Here is a 21,370-nt window from a genome sequence, read left to right on the forward strand (position 1 = left end):
TTTTCCCATGTGAAAGAGCATTTAAAAACATCTGTTAGTCAGAGAGCTTCTCCTAGGACATGCACGGAAGAACGGGGTGGGTGCACTGACTGCATCTGGCAAGTCCACTCGAAGTCCACCGAGCCACGTGAGGCCAATGACTGATGGCAGGATGTCGTCTGACCTGTGGAGTGCTTCCAGCCGAGGATTACTAAAGGCCACGTATGTTGGTGAAACAGGTCACGGCGCTGTTTGTGTTAATGCGCTGATAAAGAAGCAGGGAAACAGAGCTGGAAAATTCTCCAGGCAAGTTCTTGTCCTGATAAAAGGCTCTTTATAGTAGAAAAAGGAGAAAAAAACCTATTCCATATTCTTTTGAGCAGGAGTAGGAAAACCACCAAAGCCACCTGCACTATTTTGGTGCAACCCTGACGCCACCAAAAGCAAGTGCTTGGCCCGGTGGACTGAAGGCGAAGGGAGACCAGGGTGTCCGCCACCCCGATGGTACCTGGAGATACTGAAGAGAGGAAGGCGAAGGGCGGTCTCTGCCCCGGAGCGGCAGCCTGAGCACTTGGCACCCAGCTCTGCCCTTCCCTGGGGAGACCGAACCGCTGCAGCTCGGGCATTCGCAGCCTTTTCTCTCTCTCTGCTGCTGCCTGGGCTCCTGTTTGGGATCTCCGTGATTCCCTACGGCTTCTCTCGCCTCCCCACGGTGTGCCCTGCCAGGTAACCCTGCTCTGCCTCAGTTTACCCACCTGTGAGCAGGTCCCGCAGCATCCCCACTGAACTGATGCTGCAGGGTGTAGTGGTTTAAGGAACATGACCCTGAAAGCCTTTCTGTGAAGCGTCTGTACCATGCCAGAAGGGCAGTTTGGAAAGCTGTCCCGGTGTTGCCCTGGCCCTTCTGTGCCATTAGTCTTAATTAAATGACTCTCAGTGTAATGTATGGCAGAGATCATGCCCCGTAGCAGGCAGGTGCTTTTACAACAGAAGAAAAACATCCAAGTCCGGACCCATTTCTGCCCTGACCCTGGGGGCTGCAGGGGAGGGCACCGGCTTGCCCGCAGTCCCCAGCCTGCCCCTGCAACTTGGGGGTTAAATGTGTAGGCAGCGCGGGAGCAGGCAGCACAGGCAGCAGGCAGGGCAGGCCTCCCGGAGGAATGCAGAGGCGCCTGGGGCAGCAGTGGGGAGGAATAGACATCTCCCAACCCTGCCCTGCCGCCTTCCTGCAAACTTTTCCGAAGGCAGAGGCTGAGGTTCGCCACCTCCACCTCCACTGCACCCCTTTCAGCCCCTGGGCCCCAGCTTGAGCCTTTCTGCCCGCAGCCACCCCCAGTCTCACCTCCCACTGCCAGCTCCCTCCATCCTTCCCTCCATCACCCTCTTATTTACCCTACAGCCTTGTACGTCATCCTCCTGGTATAAAGCACCTGGCTGGTGCAGATAAATTGCACGTTTATTGAAAACCTCCTTAGAAAGCCAGAGGGAGCGTTCATCATTTCCCGGCACGATTCGGTCGGCGCAGAGTTCGGGGATGCTGCGGTGCTACCTTGCAAGAGCCAAGAGATACGTTCGCTCCTGCAAGAACCAAGCCAGGCTCCATCCTGGAAAGACTTCTGCCTTGTAAATTGTTCAGTCTATATCCTAGCACCGAAGCCTTTATTGCTTTCCTGCTAAAAGACACCAGAGCATTATCTGTATCTCGGGCATTTCAGGGTGGCGTGCGTAGCCCAGGCTCCTGCGGGAAATGACTTGCCTGGGACAGCTACAGCCCCGGGGAGGCACAGGAGCCGGGGATCAGACCTGGAAATGTCCACAGAGAAACTGGTGTGCTGCCAGCCACGGGTTCCTCGTGCTGGTTTGCTTGCAAATAGTGAGCATACAATAGTTGCTTTTGGAGAGAGATCTAGCTATAAATTGTCACCCAGACACCTCTTAATCATCTTTTTCCATATACTATGCAGCCCTGCACTGTCGTTGTGCCTCAAAATCTGAGGGCGTTTTCTCCCAGACAGAAAAATGATCTGGGAGGTGTGTGTGTGAAGGGGGTGGGGGCTTTCTCTGCATTTTCTCCAGCTCTCTGCAACGTGAGCCCAGAGCCAAACGTGGCAGCAAGAAATAAAGACAGACCATCCCCTCCCTGCTCTCCTTCACGACTTCCCCGTTTAGCCGGGCAGGCAGCGCTTTGCCCCAGCCTGCCAGCGGCCACGGCACCCCGCCAGCCCCGGAGGGCTGTGCCGCCCCGGCGATGCGCCCGGTGCTCCCACCGAGATGGGGCCAAAATTGGGGAACGCCGCTCGGGGCTACTTCTCCCCAAATTGCTGCCTCCCTCGGCCCCACGGGCAGCTGCCACGTGGAGCGGGGCTGGGTTACGAGCTGTCAGCATTATTTTGCATGAGTAAATGCAGGGTGTGAGCCTTGCCCACGGGAACAAAAACGGATTAAACGGGCAATGTTTTTTTTTTTCTTCAAGGGACAGGGTTTAGAATAAGTTAATTCAAATAGGCACGTAGATTTTGGTCCTGTGCTATGACAGTAATCATGGACCCCTTCACTCCTTAATAGGCATGGGCTGTAAAACTCACAGGAACTATAAAACTGTGGGACCATATCTAATTGCAGCGTAAGGGTCCGCAAGTCAGTGTAGTATTACATCTCCAGTCCGATAGAAAGTTCAAGTTAATCATCTGCTTGCTTGGGAATACCCCCAGCCCAAGCCTCACAGAAAGAATAAATGCGAGCACGAAACTTCAAAGGTATTTTTGCTGCCTAATGTTCGCTGAAAGCGTCGCGAATTGAACACCAAAATGCCTTTGAATCATTTGGCTGCGATTCCCCTTCGAAGGCGCTTGCCATCAAAGTGTCTGCTCATGCGTGTGGAGCCTGGAAGGAGGCCAAGCCCAGCGCGACGGTTCCTTATCCGAAGGGCTTCGGCAGCCTTTTCCATGTTGTCTGCGCGAGCATTGTTCTGCAGACAGCTGATTTGATCCTTTGGCATAGGAAGGAAACGTACTTTACATAGCTGGTGAAGGTCAGCAGCATCCAGAGCGGCCATTCGGCAAGAAGGCTGCTTCCCCCCCACCCCTCAGAGGTGGTGAGCTCCTGCGGGTCCGACTGTAAAACGACTTATGGATGTTAGATATAAAGTAATGGCAGAAAATGTATGCATGACCCTTAAAAAAAGCAAGTCGGAAAAATCCCGTGATCTGATGGAAGTTACAGATTCTTCCTTGGTTGGTTTGTTGAAAGCTGAAAATAGATACGTCTATTCCCAAATACTTCTGTTCCGCCAAAGGGTTTGTTTCCTAGAGGGCTGAAGAGCCTCATCTCGGTGTGTTTGTAGAAAAAAAACCCCAACAGACACCAGCTGACTCTCCGAGATGCTGGATAGGAGCGTGCCTTCCCTCAATTAACTTTATATCCTTTGATGAGGAGGAGGGAAGAAGGTGCGAGAATGATGTGTAATTAATTTCCTTTTTGATGGCTCTACATCTGATTCCTCCTGCGAGCAAAGCAGTGGTTGGGTTCCTGATCCCATCCTTACCTACCCATGGCTCTGCTTCCTTTCTGTCATTCTCTCGGGCCATACAAACATGGATTCAAGCAGTCCGTTGCTCGATGACTCTGGATGTTGCCCAAACCGGCCTTGCACTAGCCCTTTCTGAGGATGCTCTTGACATTGAAACTCAGTTTTGGCTTTCACCGCCCCGGCTGAGCTTAACCTCAGACTCAACAGTTTTGGTCAAGTCCCTCAAAAGAGGTAGTCGCTCTCGCTCTTAGTCACCGGCGGGCTGAGCCTACACCCGCCTGGCATGAAGCAGCTGCTGGGGGACACCACGGCCTCTCCCGGCCACGAAATGGGAGGCAAGCCCTTTCTGCTCCAGCCAAAAGGGCCCCGGCACAGGCAGCAGCTTGCTGTGGTTTGCACGGCGGACGCCCAGATGCAAGTTAAACCTTCCTGAACTGCCGGGGCTTGTGCAAAGGGGGGGGGGGGTTAGCCCCCAAGCACCCAGCTTCTCCCAGAGTGAAACAGGGCTTAGGGGGGCTCAGCCTGAGGAGGCGGTGACACCCCTCCTTCCCTCACCCCCACGGCAGAGGAAGGCTTAGAGAGGTTTGATAGATGGTATTGCTTCATAGATGGGATGTTGTCCCGATGCTGTGTGAAAGCTCCAGCGCTATCGATCCCTTAAAAACTCGGCAGACTGTGGCTAGTGGCAGCACATGCTGGGGTCCCCTTCCCTGGGCTGGGGGGGTGGCTCCACTGCTGTGCTTCACCCTGCGCTGGGATTCCCACCTGCCTGCCTTCCCTAGAAACCACAAACCCCCTTATCTAACCCTGGGCCATGGCTGGGCTAACTTTTGCGAGTCTGAAGTTTATCAGCTTATCAGCTCAAGCTCAAGCCTAAGGCTGTCGCTGCAGGGACGAGCCTCTTGGTCCTGCTTGGAGCCTCTTTGGAGGCTCCAGACCGCTTTGGAGGTTGCTTGGAGAGAAGACAGGCACCTTTGCCAGGGCCCCAGAGTGCCACGATTTTAAAGCACATTAGGCCAAAACTTGCTGGAAGAGTCAGGCTGTTTTAGACCTGGCCTCAGTTGCTCAGCAGTGCTTCTGTAAGGGAATTGGTCAAAAAGGGGAGAGGGTTTTTTTTTTTTTGGTTTCTGACACATTTTGGTCACAGCCCTATTCGCGCTTATTAAAGGCAGTGAATTTCCACATTCCTTAACATCTGGCCCTACCTCCTGGAGCCTGGAGATGAATAAACCAACAAGTCCTGGGAATGCAGGACACGTGCCTGGGCCCGTAGGATCAACTGCATCATTCGATTTACTCAGAGGCACCACAGCTCCCCACAAACCGGTGTCTCCCTCGAGCCTGGCAGAGATCCTGTCACAGCCCCCCGACCTCGAGGCACCCCCAGCTGAGTTTTGCCATGAAAATTTCACAACTGGCCCGTGCTGACGGAGGAGAGAGAAGAGGTAAGTCTTTATTCATATGCACGAGGTGTCCCGGTCACATTGGGACATGCCGAATGCGGTTGTACACGCCGTTCTTATACCTTTCAAGGGTTCAGGTACAACGTGATTTGACCAATCGCTACTTAACACACACATGCGACTGTCTTAATAAGCAACTATAATTTTATGATGTCATCAGCCATCTGCTTCTTTCTTGATCTAGATGTCCCCAGAGTTGGTAGGGCCATAGTTACTTAGCTATAATGCCATGTAAGTGCAGGGTTTCACAGATGTTTTGGAGGGGTTGGGATTCTGGTGGTGTCTTGGGAGTTCAGGGGTATCCTTCACTCTTCAGGGTGGGGGCTGTCCTTCTTGCAAGGAACTGGGGACCTATGCAGCAATGTAAAAAAAAAAATTTAAAAAAAAAATGTATATAAAGTGTGTATATATTTTATATATATATATAAATTGCATACAATTTCCTACTATAACGATTAATTGCTACAGTAATTAAGGAATGAGATTTGCATGGGGGTGGAGGGGCTGGTTTTTCACAAGGGGTGCCCAGGACTTCACGAGGGTTTTTCATGAGGGTTCCAGGGCCTCAGGGGATCATTCCTCAGGGGAATGAGGCGAGAAAAGTAGCGTTATCTGGAAGAGACCGAGGGAAAAACTCCCTCCTTGCATCATCCGGACGACTTCAATCACTGTGAGCATCCGTTTCCGAACCACAGCTGCGTTATCTGGCCCTTTCCCAAGCATCGCCTATGCTGAATGCAGCGCGCTAGTTGCGCGCGTTACGTCACTGGCCCCGCACGTGACGTCTTTTGATTGCCCGCACACGCAAGCACCGTAAACCGGCGACCAACGGCTGCTTCGCGCTGCGCGGGGGCGGGGCTGGGGGCGGGGCCAGGAGGCGGGGGGGGCGGGGCGAACGCCCCGCCCCTCCCGCCTCCTGGCCCCGCCCCCAGCCCCGCCCCCGCCTGGGACGGGCGCGGCGGGAGTGAGACGGAGCGGCGGGACGGAGCTGCTGCCGCTGCCGGCAGTACCGTGAGCCCGGCGGGAAGGAGGAGGAGGAGGAGGAAGGCGGGGGTCATCCCGCGCTAAGACGGGCGGGATGGATAAGTACGACGACCTGGGTCTGGAAGCCAGCAAGTTCATCGAAGACCTCAATATGTACGAGGCCTCCAAGGACGGTCTCTTTCGGGTGGACAAAGCTGCCGGTAACAACCCCGAGTTCGAGGAGACCAGGCGGGTCTTTGCCACTAAAATGGCCAAGATCCACCTCCAGCAGCAGCAGCAGCAGCAGCAGCAGGATGAGATGCTGATGGCTGCCCTGAACGGAGGGGCCACCTTCAACGCCCCCCGGCCCAGCCCGCCGGCGGTACGGGGTGCCAAGCCGCCCCCGGCCTCTGCCGCCGAGGGGCCACGCGTGAGGTCGTACGACGGAGGGGAGCGCGGCTTCGGTGACAGCGGGGTGCGTGCCGAGGCCCCGGGGAGCCAGGCTGGGCACCGGGGCTGGGAAGCAGAGCCCAACAGGATCCCCAAAGTGGGGGGCTCGCGGCTCGGCACAGGGCGTGGGGAGCAGCACGCAGAGAGTACCGGTGACCCCCAGCCTTGCCGTGGCAGGCAGGAGAATGGCAGCGAGGGCAGGCGGGGCGGCGGGGAGCAGAGGTCCTCCTCCTTCTCGCACACCTGGACCCCCCCAGCATCCTCGCTGGGGACGGAGGAGGGGGTGCCGGGAGCCCCACCGCAGCAGAGGTCCTCGTCCTTCTCAGCCCCCTCAGTGCAGCCTGCCCGAGGGTTTTCGGGCCCTGCTGACCCCTGTGGTCCCAGGGCTGGAGGGCACGGCAGCCAGCCATGGTACCAGGGCGTCCCGCTGTCCTTCTCCCCCGGCTCTGCACCCACCACCCCGAGTGTGGACTACCAGCATGCCACTGCCTACCCTGGCCTGTCTGGCCACTTCGTGGCCCACGGTCAAAACCACCGGCCCAACGGCAGCAGCGCGAGCCCTGAGCCAGGCTCTTCGCGCCTGGCCTTGCGCGGGCCGATGGCCTCAGATGCTCCACAGTCGCCTTTCCTGGAGGGCACGAGCGGCCCGCGGTCGGACACCAGGCACCCAGAGGGCTCCAGCACAGCGAAGGTGAAGCTGCCCTGCCAGACCCTCCTTCCGCAGCCGGAGCAAGGGCCGTCGGCAGCCGAGCTGAAGCTGGAGGCACTGACCCAGCGCCTGGAGCAGGAGATGGATGCTCGGCCAAAGGCTGATTACTTCGGTAAGGAAGCAGTGTGCCAGTCGGCGTGAAAAGGGTTCGTTGCACAGTGTCGCTGCAGGGTTCGCACCTGCAGGGTTGTGTGTCCCCATATGCCTGCTTGGTTATGCTTTTTCAGTTGCTCAGGGGGGGGTTTTTGTTACTTAACTTTTATTTATCACCGGGACTGGAAGCTTTTCCTACTGTGATGCTTTTTTCTTTAATCCTACCTCTTAAATTTTAAAGCAGAGATAGTGTAGCAGCTTTGGGGAGGACAGCGCTGAGAAGAAGCTGGAGCAGCATCTTTTGAAGTGCCCTTCATTGCTGGCGGGGAGGCACTTAACTTTTCTTGACAGTACTCGTGGTTCTCCATGTCTTAAAAGTATGTTGCCTGACCACGTGTGAGGGGGAAGGCTCCAGCCTGCGGAGGAGTCACGCCTGCGTACACTGCAGGCACCGAGAAGGGCTCTGAGCTTGGCGGGGGGGGGACAGTGGCAGGCATCCCTTGGCAGTAACCCCCATGGGGGCAGCCACGGCCGGGTGTGCTTGCAGGATGTCTTGAAGAGTAGTTGCTTGAGGATGGGAAGGGTGGTGGTTTCCCAAACTTGCCAGGATTTCCCCCCCCTCCCCCTCCTCAGGTGCTGGTCCCCATCAGCTCTGAAAGTATCAGTGCATCCTGCAGACGGCAGAAAAATGAGTGGTAGGCACAGTCCTCCCTAAATGTTGGGTCTGCAAGTAGTCCACACTGCCACCAGAGGTTATTGCTGGCACTTGGCAGTGGGAAGGGACTGCTTACATGTGAGGATCTCCCAGTGGGAATATTAAATGTCCTGCTGGATTAAACTGATTTACTGCCCCAGGATGACAGAAGGTCAGGGGCAAATTGAGCGTTTCCTTTCCCTGCCATGTCATTTAATAGCAGATGAGATGATAGTTCAGCTTTTGGGAGAAGGAAACCTGGACTTGCAGGGAAGGCTGAGAACTCCACGGTTAATTTAACAAATGACGGGAGCAGGTCTAGTGTCTGGATTTTCCTCCTGATTTTAGACTCATGGTCACAGAAGTAGAAGCAGGGACAGGTTAAACTCTTCAGCCTGGTGCAGAGGAAGGGTTTGTGTCTCAGGCTGCACAGGTGCCGTTGCACAGGATCCTGCCCAGCGGGGTTGGTGGGTCTGTGCACACAGGAGCAGCCCTGGGCTTCATGCCAAGCTTCGGGGATGTAGCTGGAGGGACCACCGAGTGCTCAGTTGCAAATTGCATAACAAAGTGTGTTTCCTGGCATCAGGCAGTGGTACTCACCCACATAGGGTTGTGTTGGGATTATTTATCTCGGTATCTGAGGTTGGATTCAGCCTTGTGGCAGGGCAGACGTGTTTTTACTCTGTCGCGGACAAGTGATGTGTCGAGTTGCTGCGCTTGGAGCATTTTGGCCTGTAAACGTGTTTGGGCACTTTCTGTCCCGTGCAGGCAGCACGCGGTTTGAAGAAGCTCAGGGAGCCTGGTCTGAGGAGGGCCAAACGCTGTGACGAGGAGCTGATAACGAAGATGGGGTTGGAACAGCAGTCTCGTGGGAGGCGGTGCTCAAAAATGGGAATATTGTGCTGGAGGCAACGTTTAGCTCCACCGGAGAGGTGTCAGGGGTCTCTCCAACAGAGCCTGCCGCACACGTCTTCTCCGGTGCAAGTAAACCAGCTGGATCATACCTCGTCCAAAATGTGCATGGGGATGGGATGAGAAAGCTGAGACACATAGTTGGTGGTTAGATTATTTGTACACAAAATAGGCGGTAGCGCCAGGGGAGGCTTTCGTCCCGTGGGAAATCTGTAGTAGCAGAGTAATTCTGACAGCCCGGAGAGTCCCGCTGGTCAGGCGGCCGAGTTACGGGGGAGCCCTGGGGAGGGAGGAGAGATGGAGGCTGCCTGGTTCCCAGTGAGGTCTTTTGACGTCCTCCTGGCAGGAGGTTTTACACCAAGGTGTGTAGTGTCTGAGAAGTTTGGGAAGGAGGAGAGGGAAAAACGAAACGCTGCAGTCATGGCAGAGGAAGAAGTAACGTTTTGTGGAGCCTCAGCTCTGTGTGGGAGGCTCGGCGTATCTGTCCTGTGGAGGACCAGGGAGCAGGAAGGGGCAAAGACTGAGGTATTTTAATTCTCACCTCCTCCCCCTTTCTTTCTTGCTTTTGTTTTCATTTTTTCACAGTTACCTTACTTCCTTTGGAGGAGTGAAGAACCTAGCTGGTCTTCTGAATCTGTCTTTGCTGTGCCGTACCCTCAAGCTAGCAAACTTTAGGAGGGAAAATATGTACTTTTATGCAATAGTGATAAAAAGGATCAACAGTTTGTTTTGTTACAGGCTTTGCCCCAGTGAAGGGAAGTTTAATGCAGCAGCTTTACAGTACATGGGAGCCAGGAAATGAAACCAGGACTGAAGTGCAAATGACCCAAGTTTTTTATCTAAAATGCTCTCAGCTCTCCTAATTTTGGGTGCTGCTTCTGTAACAAGGGGATTTTTTTTAAGATGGAGCTGTCTGTCTTGGTAACATACAGTCCTTCAGTCTGTCTCAGTCTGGACCAGATATTTATCATGAACAATTAATTAATTCTGATCACAGTAAAGAAGCTGCTTTTTCCTTTATTACGTGAAAACGAGTGTTTGTAAATCAAAGCCTAGAAAAGGGTAAGCTAGGGAGTAGGCATGATGTAGGTAGGATGCTCTGCTGAGGAGTAACAGATAGTCTGTTTATCTGTCAGCACCAGCTTGCTGTACAAAATCCATTTGTCTGCTCAGAGTATGTGCAACAAGTGAAAGAAGCAAACAAAGCCAAGAATTTTCTTTTTTTAAATAGTGGCATATGTGTGAGCAGCACGGGCTGCACGTGTCTCTGGAGGAATTTGGATTCTCCAAGAGTGCTTTTGAAGCACTGACTTGATTTATGTGGGCTGTCAAGGAGGACGCGGGGAGTCTCAGGTATCACCCAGGTCTTACACTTGAGGAGGGAAATCCTGAAATTGCTCCCTGGAGAGGCTGGTTCCACTGCAGCAGAGAAGGGGCCCCAGGTCCCAGGAGATGCCGCTGGAAACCGCCTCAGGTTGCATTCAGGTTTTTGGTGTACTGTTTCCAGGGAATGTCCAGGAACAAGGTGCCTGAATCCCACTGAATTTCCGGGACTGCCTGAACTCATGGTGTTCCTTTGAATGCACCAGCTTTCATCTCCACTTGGCTAATGGGAAGATTAATTAAATCGGAGTGACTGAGGGAGTTGCGACTCCTCTGCTAGCACCACCCAGTGCAATGCAGATGTTTCGGGTTAGGTGAGGCAGCACCATCCTGAGGACTGGTGCCGGATGAGTTTTCAGGTGAGAGCTGGGCAGGTACACAACCAAACCGAGCATCTCCCTGCACTGCCTGGAAGTGACCGGGCAGGGCAGAGGCCAGGCTGAGAGCCATTGGGGTTGACAGGGAGGTTTTGCCATTCATTTTAGCAGAACCTGTGGTACCATGCAGTTCCTTGGTCTGCAGGCACAGATGGGCGCTTTTAGAGGTGTAACATGTAGCATCACATTTTTACCAATGCTTATTTCGCATAGGTAGATGGAAATCTCCATCTGATGAAGACTATCTACACCCTTACCAAGAGCTTTTTTAAAAACAATTTTTATAAATGGTTTTCTTCTCATAAATACTTGTTAGGTGTTGAGTTCTGGCTTCCTCCCTTATTATTTAGAGCAGAGCTGATAAGCTGCAGGTATTTTAGGAGAGCCCCAGACATCTTGTTTTGCAGCAGTATGCCGGGATGCTTCCCAGCGGTCGGGCAGAGAAGATCTCATAGCGAAGCCTGCAGGTTTCTTTTCCCCTTGGCAGAAGCAGAGCGGTAGCTGAGTCACTGAAACCCCGTGGAGACCTGGAACCCCGGTACCTTTGAATGGCCGTGATCAGCTCGAAGGCCAGCGGAGCACTTTCGAAGTCTTGTGCATAGTGAAGTTAGCATTTTACTACTGCCAAAACCACAATTTGTTTAACTCGAAGGCTGTGCATACCTGCGGATTTTACCAAACCCTGATGATGATGGTGCACCAGGCTGATTTGGTGGAAACAAGGGTAATTCCAGGGCTGCTGAGTGGAGAATTTCTGCTTAGAAGTTCTTCTGAGGTTTTTGTACATGGATGATGCTAATGGCGTCGTTTCCACTGGGAATGCACAGAGGCATCCCTCGCTGCCTGCTCCTGGGAGAACGCCGCAGTGGGAAGGAGATGCTGGCCTGCAGCGGAGAGGAGGGGGAGCCAGGACGAGGTGGGTCCTGGTGGAACAAGGAAAGCTGGAAGGATGACAGCACGTGAAGTAGTGGGCGTGTGCAGATTGCAAAGTTTATCTCACCGCAAGGAACCGAGCAAATAAATATTTGCCTGGGATATGGCTCTTCAAGATTACAGCAGTATGCGCTTCTCCTCCTTTCCTCGTGGGAGCTAAGCTGGGTTTGCAAGCTAAGGAAAAATCTGCCAAAAGGAAAGAAAAAGGAAGGAGTTGAGGCAGAGGAGCAATTGGTCTTTCAGCCAAGATACTGTGGCAGTGGAGACTGAAACAAATAAGGAGCCTCATTCGTTTGGCACCGGTGTTACTGTAATCTCCGACATCGCTATAAGGTATTTAAAATGTCACTGATGAGAGTTTGATGCCATTTTTGTACATCGCTGGCAGCATGTACACGACTGTCTACAGCAAAGTTGGGGGTCAAGAACATGGCATGCAAAAACGGTAAAGAAAAATTGCATTTACCAACTCCGTGGCTCTTTGGGCAGAGAGTACCTGTACATCTTTGCTACCACTGAGTGACAACCCAGTCACCCAGTGGTGAACGGGACCAAACTGCCAGGTTTTCCAGGCACTCGATCTCATGTGGGCCTCCAGATCTCCTTGAAATCAACTCTCCAGCAAGAGCGATTGCACAGTAGGGGATAACAGCATAGCGAGGCACGCAATGTGTCTGATTTAGAGTTTGATGTAGAAATGACGTGGTTAAGATGAGCCACGAGGAGGTGGCATCAGGTTCTGCAGAAGGACTGAAGTAAAACCTGAAGAACTGAGTATCACATTGGGTACGACAGGGTGAAGTCTTTTTTTTTTTTTTTCAGAGTATGGTGTTTGAAAAAATGTGAGTGTAAGTGGAGGACTTGGTTTTCCTGGAATTAACAGGTGGGTCAGGCAGATGGGAAAGATGATCCCAGAGGTATTTATCTGTAAAGGTTCTGGGGTTTTCTTCCCAATTTGGGGGGGGGCAGTTCTTCAGCATAAATCCAGCCTCCTGCAAGGAGGGGGCAAAAACCAGTTACGTGTGGAGAAGAGTCAAAGTGATCGTGGATACGTGGCTTGCATGGAGTAAGTGGAAGGGGTAGGATAGCCTTATTCTTCCGAGCGCTGTTTTGGGATTAGCTACGTATGCAGACCCACACCACCGAACTCTTCCCTCATCCTGCTGCTGCATTCTTCTTATCCAGGACCAGATTGATGTGGCAAGGAAATCTCACCATGGAAGCAGCACAGCAACACATTTGGCCCTCTAAAATTAAGCGACAGTCTTAGCAAACCCGGCCAGGAGCACATGTAGGAAAGCTTGGCTGTCCTGGATGCTGCTGAGAACGGAGATGCTGCTGAAAAGAAGGGGGCTGCTGCTGGAAAAAAACACAAGTATGTTCTTGGTTCGTAGAGGATGATGTCTGGCACGTGGAATACACCATACAGTCCCAGAAAACGCTGCTGTTCAGTGTGGCTTGCATTGAATTTTTAGCGAGTGGGATATAGTAAGTAACAGCTCCTTCTGGTGAGCGTGCAATAGCAACACGTAGAGGAAAAAACATCTCTAAAGGCTTTGAGTCAGGCGGTAAATGGAAATGCACTCGTTGAACTTTGAGGGTGGGACTGACATTTCAGACTTCGTGCCGGGTTCGCTTTCATTTCTCACAGCCCTTGAGGTTTGCATTGGACCCGTTTGATCTTGTAAGCCGAGGCTGTTCTCAGTGGTTGCCCTCCTTCTGGTTTGCAGCACCGAGATGGAGTACGGTGAGCGCTGAGACGTGGCTTACAGGGCATGTTTTCGGTCCCAGCTCTGCCCCAAAAGTCCCTTTGTTCAGGCGCTCAGCTGCAGCGCGGGCGGTTGCTTTCCACATGATGCAAAAGGGAACAGAGATTTCTTTGTTGTCCGGGGCCAGGCTGCCCTGCCGGCAGAAATTGAGCCGAAATCAGCAATTTCCATCCCTTTCCCTTTCCAAATCTGGCTACCATTCTGCTGGCGCACTCGAGCGTGAATTTACCGGCGCCGCGCATTTGCGGTGCTTTGGGTTTGTCATCCTGGTGGCAAAAGAGAAACCTTTCATTTCTCCTTAATGACATTGTCTGAGGTTAAAAGCCGTAATTTCGGAGAGGATATCCTCTCAGATGGGCGCTCGCATAAGTGCTCGTTAGGCGCGGCAAGGTGAGTGCAGGAATTGGGCATCTTGCTGAGCCGTGGCTACTCGGGATCCCCCCTTGCTTCGAGCTGAGGAGAGAAGTTTTTGCTAAAAGCTGCTCTATGCCAAGAAAATTACCCAGAGCTGCTGACTAGTGCCAGCAGCGTGTGGGACTGCACTGGTGCTGCTGACATTTTAACTTTACGCCCTGGCTAGCAGAAAGCACGCTCAGCACTGTTTCGGGAAGTAGTCGTCGGAGCTGGCGTGGAGCAGGGCGCAGAGCCTGTTTTGCGGCAGGATGGGGTTGGATGTCGCCTGTGCTGCGCTGCTTTCCATCAGCCTGGCTTCACACACGTGTTGCCGAGCTCAGCGACTGGCCGCCGTCAGCAGCAGGTATTGCTTTTTCCTTGCGTACCCTAAGCTGAAAGAACAGGATTATCGTGGAAGCAGGGAGTGAGCAGAAAGCAGAAATCAATAAAAAAAAAAATCACCTTTTTATCCCCTTTCAGACCAGTTGGGCTAAGAGTCAGAGATGAAGGCTCAAGTATGTGGCTTAAAATACTTCAGAATGTTATATTTGGGAAAAGTAAAGACTTATTTCTAAAATAATTGCAGTCGCCACCAAGATTTAATTGGCTTTCAAGTAAGATTTAGCAGATACAAGTAGAAGCATAAACTATACACAGATTTGCCATCATGCCGTTTCTCAATTGTCAGCCTTGCCACAGGACATCTATAAATATTTATAGCATGGTTGGTTATTATGTAGTTGGGTAATTTAGCGCATTATAGTTTTTATAGACAACATTGTCAATTTATTTTAAAAGCCCTTTCATTCTATGACTTCATTTTCCATGTTTTAAGGGCCTAAATATTTAAAGAAGTTGATAAAAGGGTGAAGGAGGGGATGGGGGGGAATGTGTACTTAGAGATGAAGCAAGGGGGAAGGATGGTGGGGGCAGTCAAGGGGTGGGAGGTGGAGGAAGGTTTGGGGAAGGATGCAGGAGCCTGGGAAGCTCCTGTAGGCTCCGGCCGGACTATCTGTCCCGTTGGGGGAAATACGGGCTCTGAAACTTAAATGGGATGGACAGGAGACATCACAGGCAATTTCTGCCCTCTGTGGGATTTGCGTTAGGGTATTTTATAGCGGCTTTAGATGCCTGCCAGCATCTTTACCGTGCACTGTGCCTGCGTGCAGCTGCTGTGCCTTCTGCCTCCTGCTTGCTCTTGCTCATCCATATTCATTGTTGCCCGGCTGCTTTCTGGAAAGGAGGAAATCGGAGCACGCTGGTGATTTTTTTTTTTTTTCTGGAGCAGCCGCTCATTGGCACGGAGAAGGGAAAAATGCAGCACTTCCAGTGCGATGAGTACTTTGGTTCTGTGGAGAGCCTGGTGAATGTCATGGAAAGGCTTTGAACAGCAAAATCAGCAGGTTATCTGCTCGCTCTCTTTCTACAACTCGGCATTGCTGTAGTCAAGAGGGAATTTTGCAAGGTAGCTGTTAGCTCTTGTGTCAGACAATTGCACAGCATCTCAGGCTGCTGCTGAATGTACGCATTCCTGGGAGAAAACATCCATTTGAAAAGCCAATTTTTCTTATCTTTGGCTTGTCTTTTTTTTTTTTTCCTTCTTTTTTTTTGGTAATGCCTGCATGATTTATCTTTTGCTTTCTTAAAATGTTTCCTTCAATAAATGACTGAGATAAATCTGCTTGGTTCGAAAAGAACCAGCAAGTTTTGCTAACTTGGTGCCAGTCTGCAGGCTGGGGTGGGCCCGCGGCCAATCTAGCATTTCAGTTCAGGTTGGATTTGGACAAAACAGAGTAACGAATTATTCTCTGCAGCGTTCTCTCTAGGTTTGTGTCAGTTTGGACTCTGGCTCTGAGTGCAGTGGGGCTTGCAGCAGCGCTAGGACGGCTTTCAGCGTAGTGGTTGAATGCACGCAGGCAGCTGCAGCACAGAGAGCCAGGCCTGCTCTGGGAAAATGAAGTATCTGCTTTTTAGCAGCCGTGCGAGCTCTACTGCAAAGGGCTCCTGAGCGTTTTTATCCCTGTAGTGTGAAAATTGATGGCCGCGGGAAGAAATTGTTAACCACCCTGGGACTGCCAGCGTGGTGCTGCCGGAGCTGGGAGTTACTTTTCAGCGCTGTCGTAAGTTCCTTGGGTTTCTTCCTAACTTTCACCAGACCTTTCCAATTACTCTGGAGCTTGCAAGGCCCCAAAAGAAGTGAAGTTTTGTTAACCACAGCATGACTAAGGAACTCCAGCAAGATGATGCTTCTTGGGCCAGTAGGAGCGAGATGTGAGCAAGAGTCCCTTCTCCAGGGCGTTTAAGAGTTGGGGTGAATGGGACTGAGCAGCGGCGGAAGGAGAGACCTGGAGGTGAGCTCACATCTGCAGGGTCATCACGGACCAGAGAAAGAAGCATGTCTTCTATTTGTCCTTCACACTGCCCTTTTCAAGTAGGTCCGTGTTTATTTGTTTAAACACGGATTAAAGCTGCCCGTTTAGAGGTAGGTGAAAGGTGGTGCTGCTTTAAAACTGGTCTATCTCAATCACAGGGTAATGCCTGATGTAGGTAAACTGGCTTGATGTGTCATTTTCCTTGGACAAGGACTTTCTCTCTCCAGCCACTAGTAGTGGTTTTGGGCAGCCTTGCTGCTTTTCTCCCTGTTAGGTGGAGGGAGCAGGTCCTGCTAGCGGATGCCATCAAAAGTGTGAAACTCAGTTGTCACTTCTTACACAGTTATCAAAATAGTTTCACATGGAAATGTGGTGAGATTTGAGAGGCCCTAGCTGAATGCAAAACACCCTTTGAGAACCTGCAGTGCTAAAGTCTTCTTGTGGTCCCTCCCCACCACCACCACCACACATCTGCCCCGTTGCCGCCATTTCCCAGCCCTGATCAGACAGGTCTGTGCCTGGAGGGTCCCAGCAGCTTCCTCGTGAGGTGGAAATCCTCACCCTATGCTGTCTGCCTGGCTTGGGTTTTGGGTTGGAGCCCCACACCTGGGCAGGTGCTGGTGGAAATGTGCTTGGCTGTGCCAGCAACTGAGCTGAGCTCCAGAGCTGACCCTCGTCTTCAGGTGATGGTGGTGGCAGGAAAGCCTGGGTGTGAGGAGCAGCTTGGACTTCACTTGGGACAGCTTATAGCCAGAAGTTGACCATTTGTGCTGGCTCTGGTTCCCCATGGGCCACCTGAGAGTCAGCCCCCCTTGGCTGGTGGTGCTGCTGCCACCAGGTATCTTCTCCTTAAAACTGACCTCTTGTCCTGCAAGAGGTGACAACAACGTCTGGGCAGGATACATGGTCTGTAGGAAGCACCTATGTTGGGTGTCTCTGTTCAGATGTGGCTGACAAAGGGGGGAGAGATAGGTGTCAGGTAGTCGGTCCAGCTCTGTTTTGGTGGGAAATTCTTCGGGCTCTCAGCAGATGTGAGCGGGGTCTGAAATCAATGAAGGTTTAAAGGGGCTAAGTGAAGAGGTGTGTTTTCCTCACATCACTTGCAACCAACAAGCTTACTTTATGCAATAAGTAGCAGAAACTATTGGTCTGTGAACAGCCCTGAGCGCCACTTCCTGCCACTCAGGCATTTGGGAGGGACATTAAGTGGTTTTAAATGTATATAAAGTTTGTGGGAATGAATGGGTGAAGGAAGGAGATGTTGCTGTAGACTAACAGGGCTATTGTTGTCCAGTTTACTTTTTTGCAAAAAGCTTTTGCCATGAAGATTTGATGACCATTGTGACCATGGTTAACAGCATCTCTCAGCGTGGGTAACGCCAATGTCACCCACATCTTGTGGCTACAAGGAACCATCTGTTCCTAAGCTGCTGAGCCACCGTGCTGTGCGGTCACCCAGCCAGTGACCCCAGCCACCATGCCAAGTCCCGTTTCTGACCTCTGTCTCCCTCTCTTTCTTCCAGGCACCTGCGTGAAGTGCAGCAAGGGGGTGTATGGAGCAAACCAGGCTTGCCAGGCCATGGGCAACCTCTACCACGATGGCTGCTTCACCTGCGGAGCTTGCAGTGAGTACCCCCTGCCTGGCCTGCCGCCTGGCACAAACTTTTCGGGCTTAATGTTTCTCTGGTTTAAAAGAGGGAAAAAAAGGAGGTGGTTATTGAATTCTCTGCTGCAGCTATATGTCTTGGTGGCGGTGGTTGCTGTTTGGTCTTGAACAGATTCTGGCAGGGCATGTAGAAACGTTACTTTGGATTGTGCTGGCCGGCTGTCTTCTGGTATGGGGGATGGTTGTTTTCATTCCTCTGCATCTCTATTACAGCTACTTTTTTTTTTTTATTTATTTGTCAGACTGTTTTTTCAAAGTGGAAGTGAATATGCCTTATCTTGCATTTAGGGTTTTTTTTAATTTGTCATGTCAGACAGCCATTCTGGTCGGTCCAGTCACGGTGTTTTCACTGTGTGCATTACCTTTACTCGCTGTAAGCGTTTTGCCATTCTGCGGGACCTCCGGTCAAAGCATCTAAGTGCATGATTGACCCAGGTTACACGCTTTGCTTGTTCTTTCTCTGGAGAAATGGAGCCATCCCCAGAGACGAGGGGCATGTCTCTGCCAGCTTGTTTTCTGGTTATTGCAGGGCGGGAGCTGGTTATTGTGCCAGCGGTATCAGGCTGGGAGCAGCGATGGCGAGCCCTGTGAAATCTGCCTGAGAAGCAGGGTAGATAGTTCAGCTGGCCGCACCGAGCTCCTTGCCACTTGTCAGACCCAGACGTGAAGCTTGCTGTAGCGTATAGCATGCAGCAATGTATGGATCCTCCGGAGTGGCTTTTTGAGGAGGTCCGTGATGGAGCTGGGGTGAGGAACAGGCTGCCTGATTTCAAATTGTGGCTGTGTTTGTAAGCCAGTGGCGTTTCTACTTTGTTATGTTTAATTCTAGGCCTAGTAGTGTATTTTTAGAAATGTAGCTGTATATGTGGCAGCAGTAAAAATAATAATAATCCTTCTGGTGCTTTTGTATATATCAGTTTGGTTTTCCCAGATAAGCCTTAGCGTTTTTCTCCTGCATTGTATTTAGAGTTGTAAACTCATCAAGACTGCATGTGTTTTATTTGGAGCTGTAAAGTGGGAATAAATATAGAAGGATGTGTGTGCTTTTTAATAATAGCTGAACCTTGAACTCTGCTCATTTCCCAGCTGTCCAACACCAGCTGCCTTGCCTCACCTATGTTTCCAATAGAGCACTTCACTGTCTTCTGACTGAAGATGGTAAACCTGAAAAGAAAAAGTGGCGTTTGCACGTGGTGGCAGCTTCCTAAAGGCTCAGAAGTCAGCAGCTCACTCTTTTGTCCTCTCTTATAAATTTAATTCGAAATCTTCTCCTGTGGAGAGGATTCCTGACTGCAGCTGGGGCTTTGCTTCAGGGTCCTCTTGCCCTCCGTGGCCGGGTGGCCTCCAAACTGCCCTTGTACACAAAGCTCCTGTTAAAAATAATCCAGCAGCAGCTTCGAGCTGTCTTAAATTTCTAAAATTACTACTGTGCAACTGATGCTTCAGAAAGAAACACTTTTGATCCTCCTTTTAGAATGGATTTTGCCATCTTTATTTGGAGTCCAGTACTAGGGAGATACATGTGGTTGCAGAGGTATCAGTGGTTACTTCTGTTTCTGTTTGTGTTTGGTTAAAAAATAGCTTAATCCCGTTTCTAATGAGGTAGGTTGGTGAGGACTGAAAGAGTAGCTATTTGCTGCTTATTCTAAAAGGCAACCCTTTCCAAAGGTTTCCAATGCAAGATGAAAAGGTTTGGGTGTCAGGTGTGACTAGAAAGATGGAAAAAACCCTAAGTTCAGCAAAGTGAAGGCCATTTTCTCTCTTACCCAGGCTGTAACTGAGGAATCTCTCTGGAGATGTGCTGGAGCAAAGGGTTTCAAATGGAAAGAAAAAAAAATAGTAAAAATGCTAGTTAAAAAAAAAGAGAAAGAAAGAAGGGAGGAGAGTAATATTTCTCTTAGTAGAAAATACTGTATTTCCATATGAGATAAAAAAGGGAATGGATGCCACAGGAGTATAAGAAAGAGCCTGTTTTGGCCTGTTACGTACAGAAGAGTAATTTACTCATGAAAGCTCAAGTTCTTCCCATTGGGGCAGTGGCCGTACTAAACCAGCGCGAGCTGGACGCAGCGGTGGCCGGCACGGATGGACGGATGGATGGATGGAGAGGAGGGTGCGTGGTGGCGTGGGGCTTCTGATACTCGATGCCGGAGGAAGGCCTCCGCGGTAGTGGTGTTTCCCACACGTGCACGTACCTCTACAAGTGGCGAGGCTCACAAGAAGCTCTCTGGTGCAGGAGGTGGTTTCTTGTGCTGCCACTGTGGTCTCATGCAGGGGTTGTTTGCACCAGGGGCTTGGGAGGTGTGGGGAAAGCATTTTTATTTCTCTCCCCCTCAACAGTGTGGTTTGCCACCTGACGGATTGCACTTGTAAAACCGTAGCTGGGCTGACTTTCTGATTCATCAAGCCTCTTTGCATTGCAGCTGCTTAACTGATGCCTGGGGTTGGTACCTGCCATCCTACCGTGTGCTCAGGGAGGAAATGTACCTGAGGGGAATCCCCATTTTTGCAGACACAGGTTATTTCCCAGTCCCCTGGACCATGGGCTGCAAGACAAAATGAAGGGCACGCAGCTCTGTCGTTACCCAGAGAGACCGCGTGCCTCTCTGCAGGCTTGCTGTCATCTGTTGCTGCAGAAAATATGAGACCATTTTATCTGCCAGAAAAATAAATATTTGTCTGGACGGTGTTGTCTGTCTAGCTGCAAAGCACATCTTGAGCAGCCTGTATGGAAACTCTGGTTTCCAGCTGGAAAGTAAGTACTGCTTTTAAGGTCAAGTGGAGTTCATCTTGGACAGTATCCAGTACAATCTTGTCTTTAAGAATTGAAGGTTGCTCGTGATTTCAATCCTAAAATTTCTGCTCTGGTGGAACGCTGAATATCTCCGCTCCAATAAATAAAATATACAAAATTACCTATTAAGGTAAAGCATATTGTCCTCCAGATATTTATATCTGCTATCCTGCTGTTTTCATTTTAGTGAGGATTTCTAATTTTGCTCGTAGTTGGATTTGCGTCCAAATGTGCATTAGTTTCCCAGATGCAGAAAACCGAGAGGGTCTAAGGAGAGGAGGGGGGTTGATACCTCATGGTGCCAAATTTCCTACACCCTCTGTTTACTGATACACTTATGTTCAGAGATAAATGATAGAGTAATTTGTTGAGCAGAGCTACACATACGTTACAGGGTTCAGTTGTCAGGAAAAAAAAAAAAAAGTACTGTTTTATCTGAGCCACTGGCATGTAATGCAGAAAATTTGGCTTAGAGGTCAAAACAACAGATTTAGAATGATTACTTTGGCATAAATGTCTCATTTATCTTCTTGTTTGTTACAGGGCAGAGACACAAACAAGGCAGCTTTTTGCAGAGAGGGAGAGGAAAAAACTTCAGGCTCTTTCTGTGGGATTAGTAATTATATTTGCTTTACAGGAGGGCCATGAAAGTAGGTTAAAAAAAAAAAAAGTCCTTAAAACTCATACAGCTATTTCCTGCAAGCTCAAGGTGTCTGTTTCCGTCTTGGTTGGGTTTTTTTTTTTCAGTTTGTTGGACAAACGGTTGTAGTTACCAGTTTGTTACACATTAACCAGTAAGTTAAATCACCTGTTTATACCTCCTCAGAACACCAGAAATGCAGGTGATTCAAGATGTTGATATTTATTATTAAGGTGGTAAGGAGACCTTAT

At 50.8% G+C, this 21,370-nt stretch overlaps 1 protein-coding gene across 1 annotated transcript in view; it reads left to right on the forward strand.

Annotated features, from left to right (window-relative positions):
• Positions 1 to 5,908: 5,908 nt before the first annotated feature.
• Positions 5,909 to 21,370, forward strand: part of LIMD1 (LIM domain containing 1) — a 29,422-nt gene continuing 13,960 nt past the window's right edge. The window contains exons 1-2 of the mRNA XM_010306009.2: positions 5,909 to 7,205; positions 17,543 to 17,644. Coding sequence (XP_010304311.2) covers positions 6,050 to 7,205; positions 17,543 to 17,644 — 1,258 coding nt within the window. The 5' untranslated portion in view covers positions 5,909 to 6,049. The remainder of the gene's footprint in view (positions 7,206 to 17,542; positions 17,645 to 21,370) is intronic.

This window comes from Balearica regulorum, chromosome 2 (assembly GCF_011004875.1).
Source record: "Balearica regulorum gibbericeps isolate bBalReg1 chromosome 2, bBalReg1.pri, whole genome shotgun sequence".
Classification (NCBI taxonomy): Eukaryota; Metazoa; Chordata; class Aves; order Gruiformes; family Gruidae; genus Balearica; species Balearica regulorum.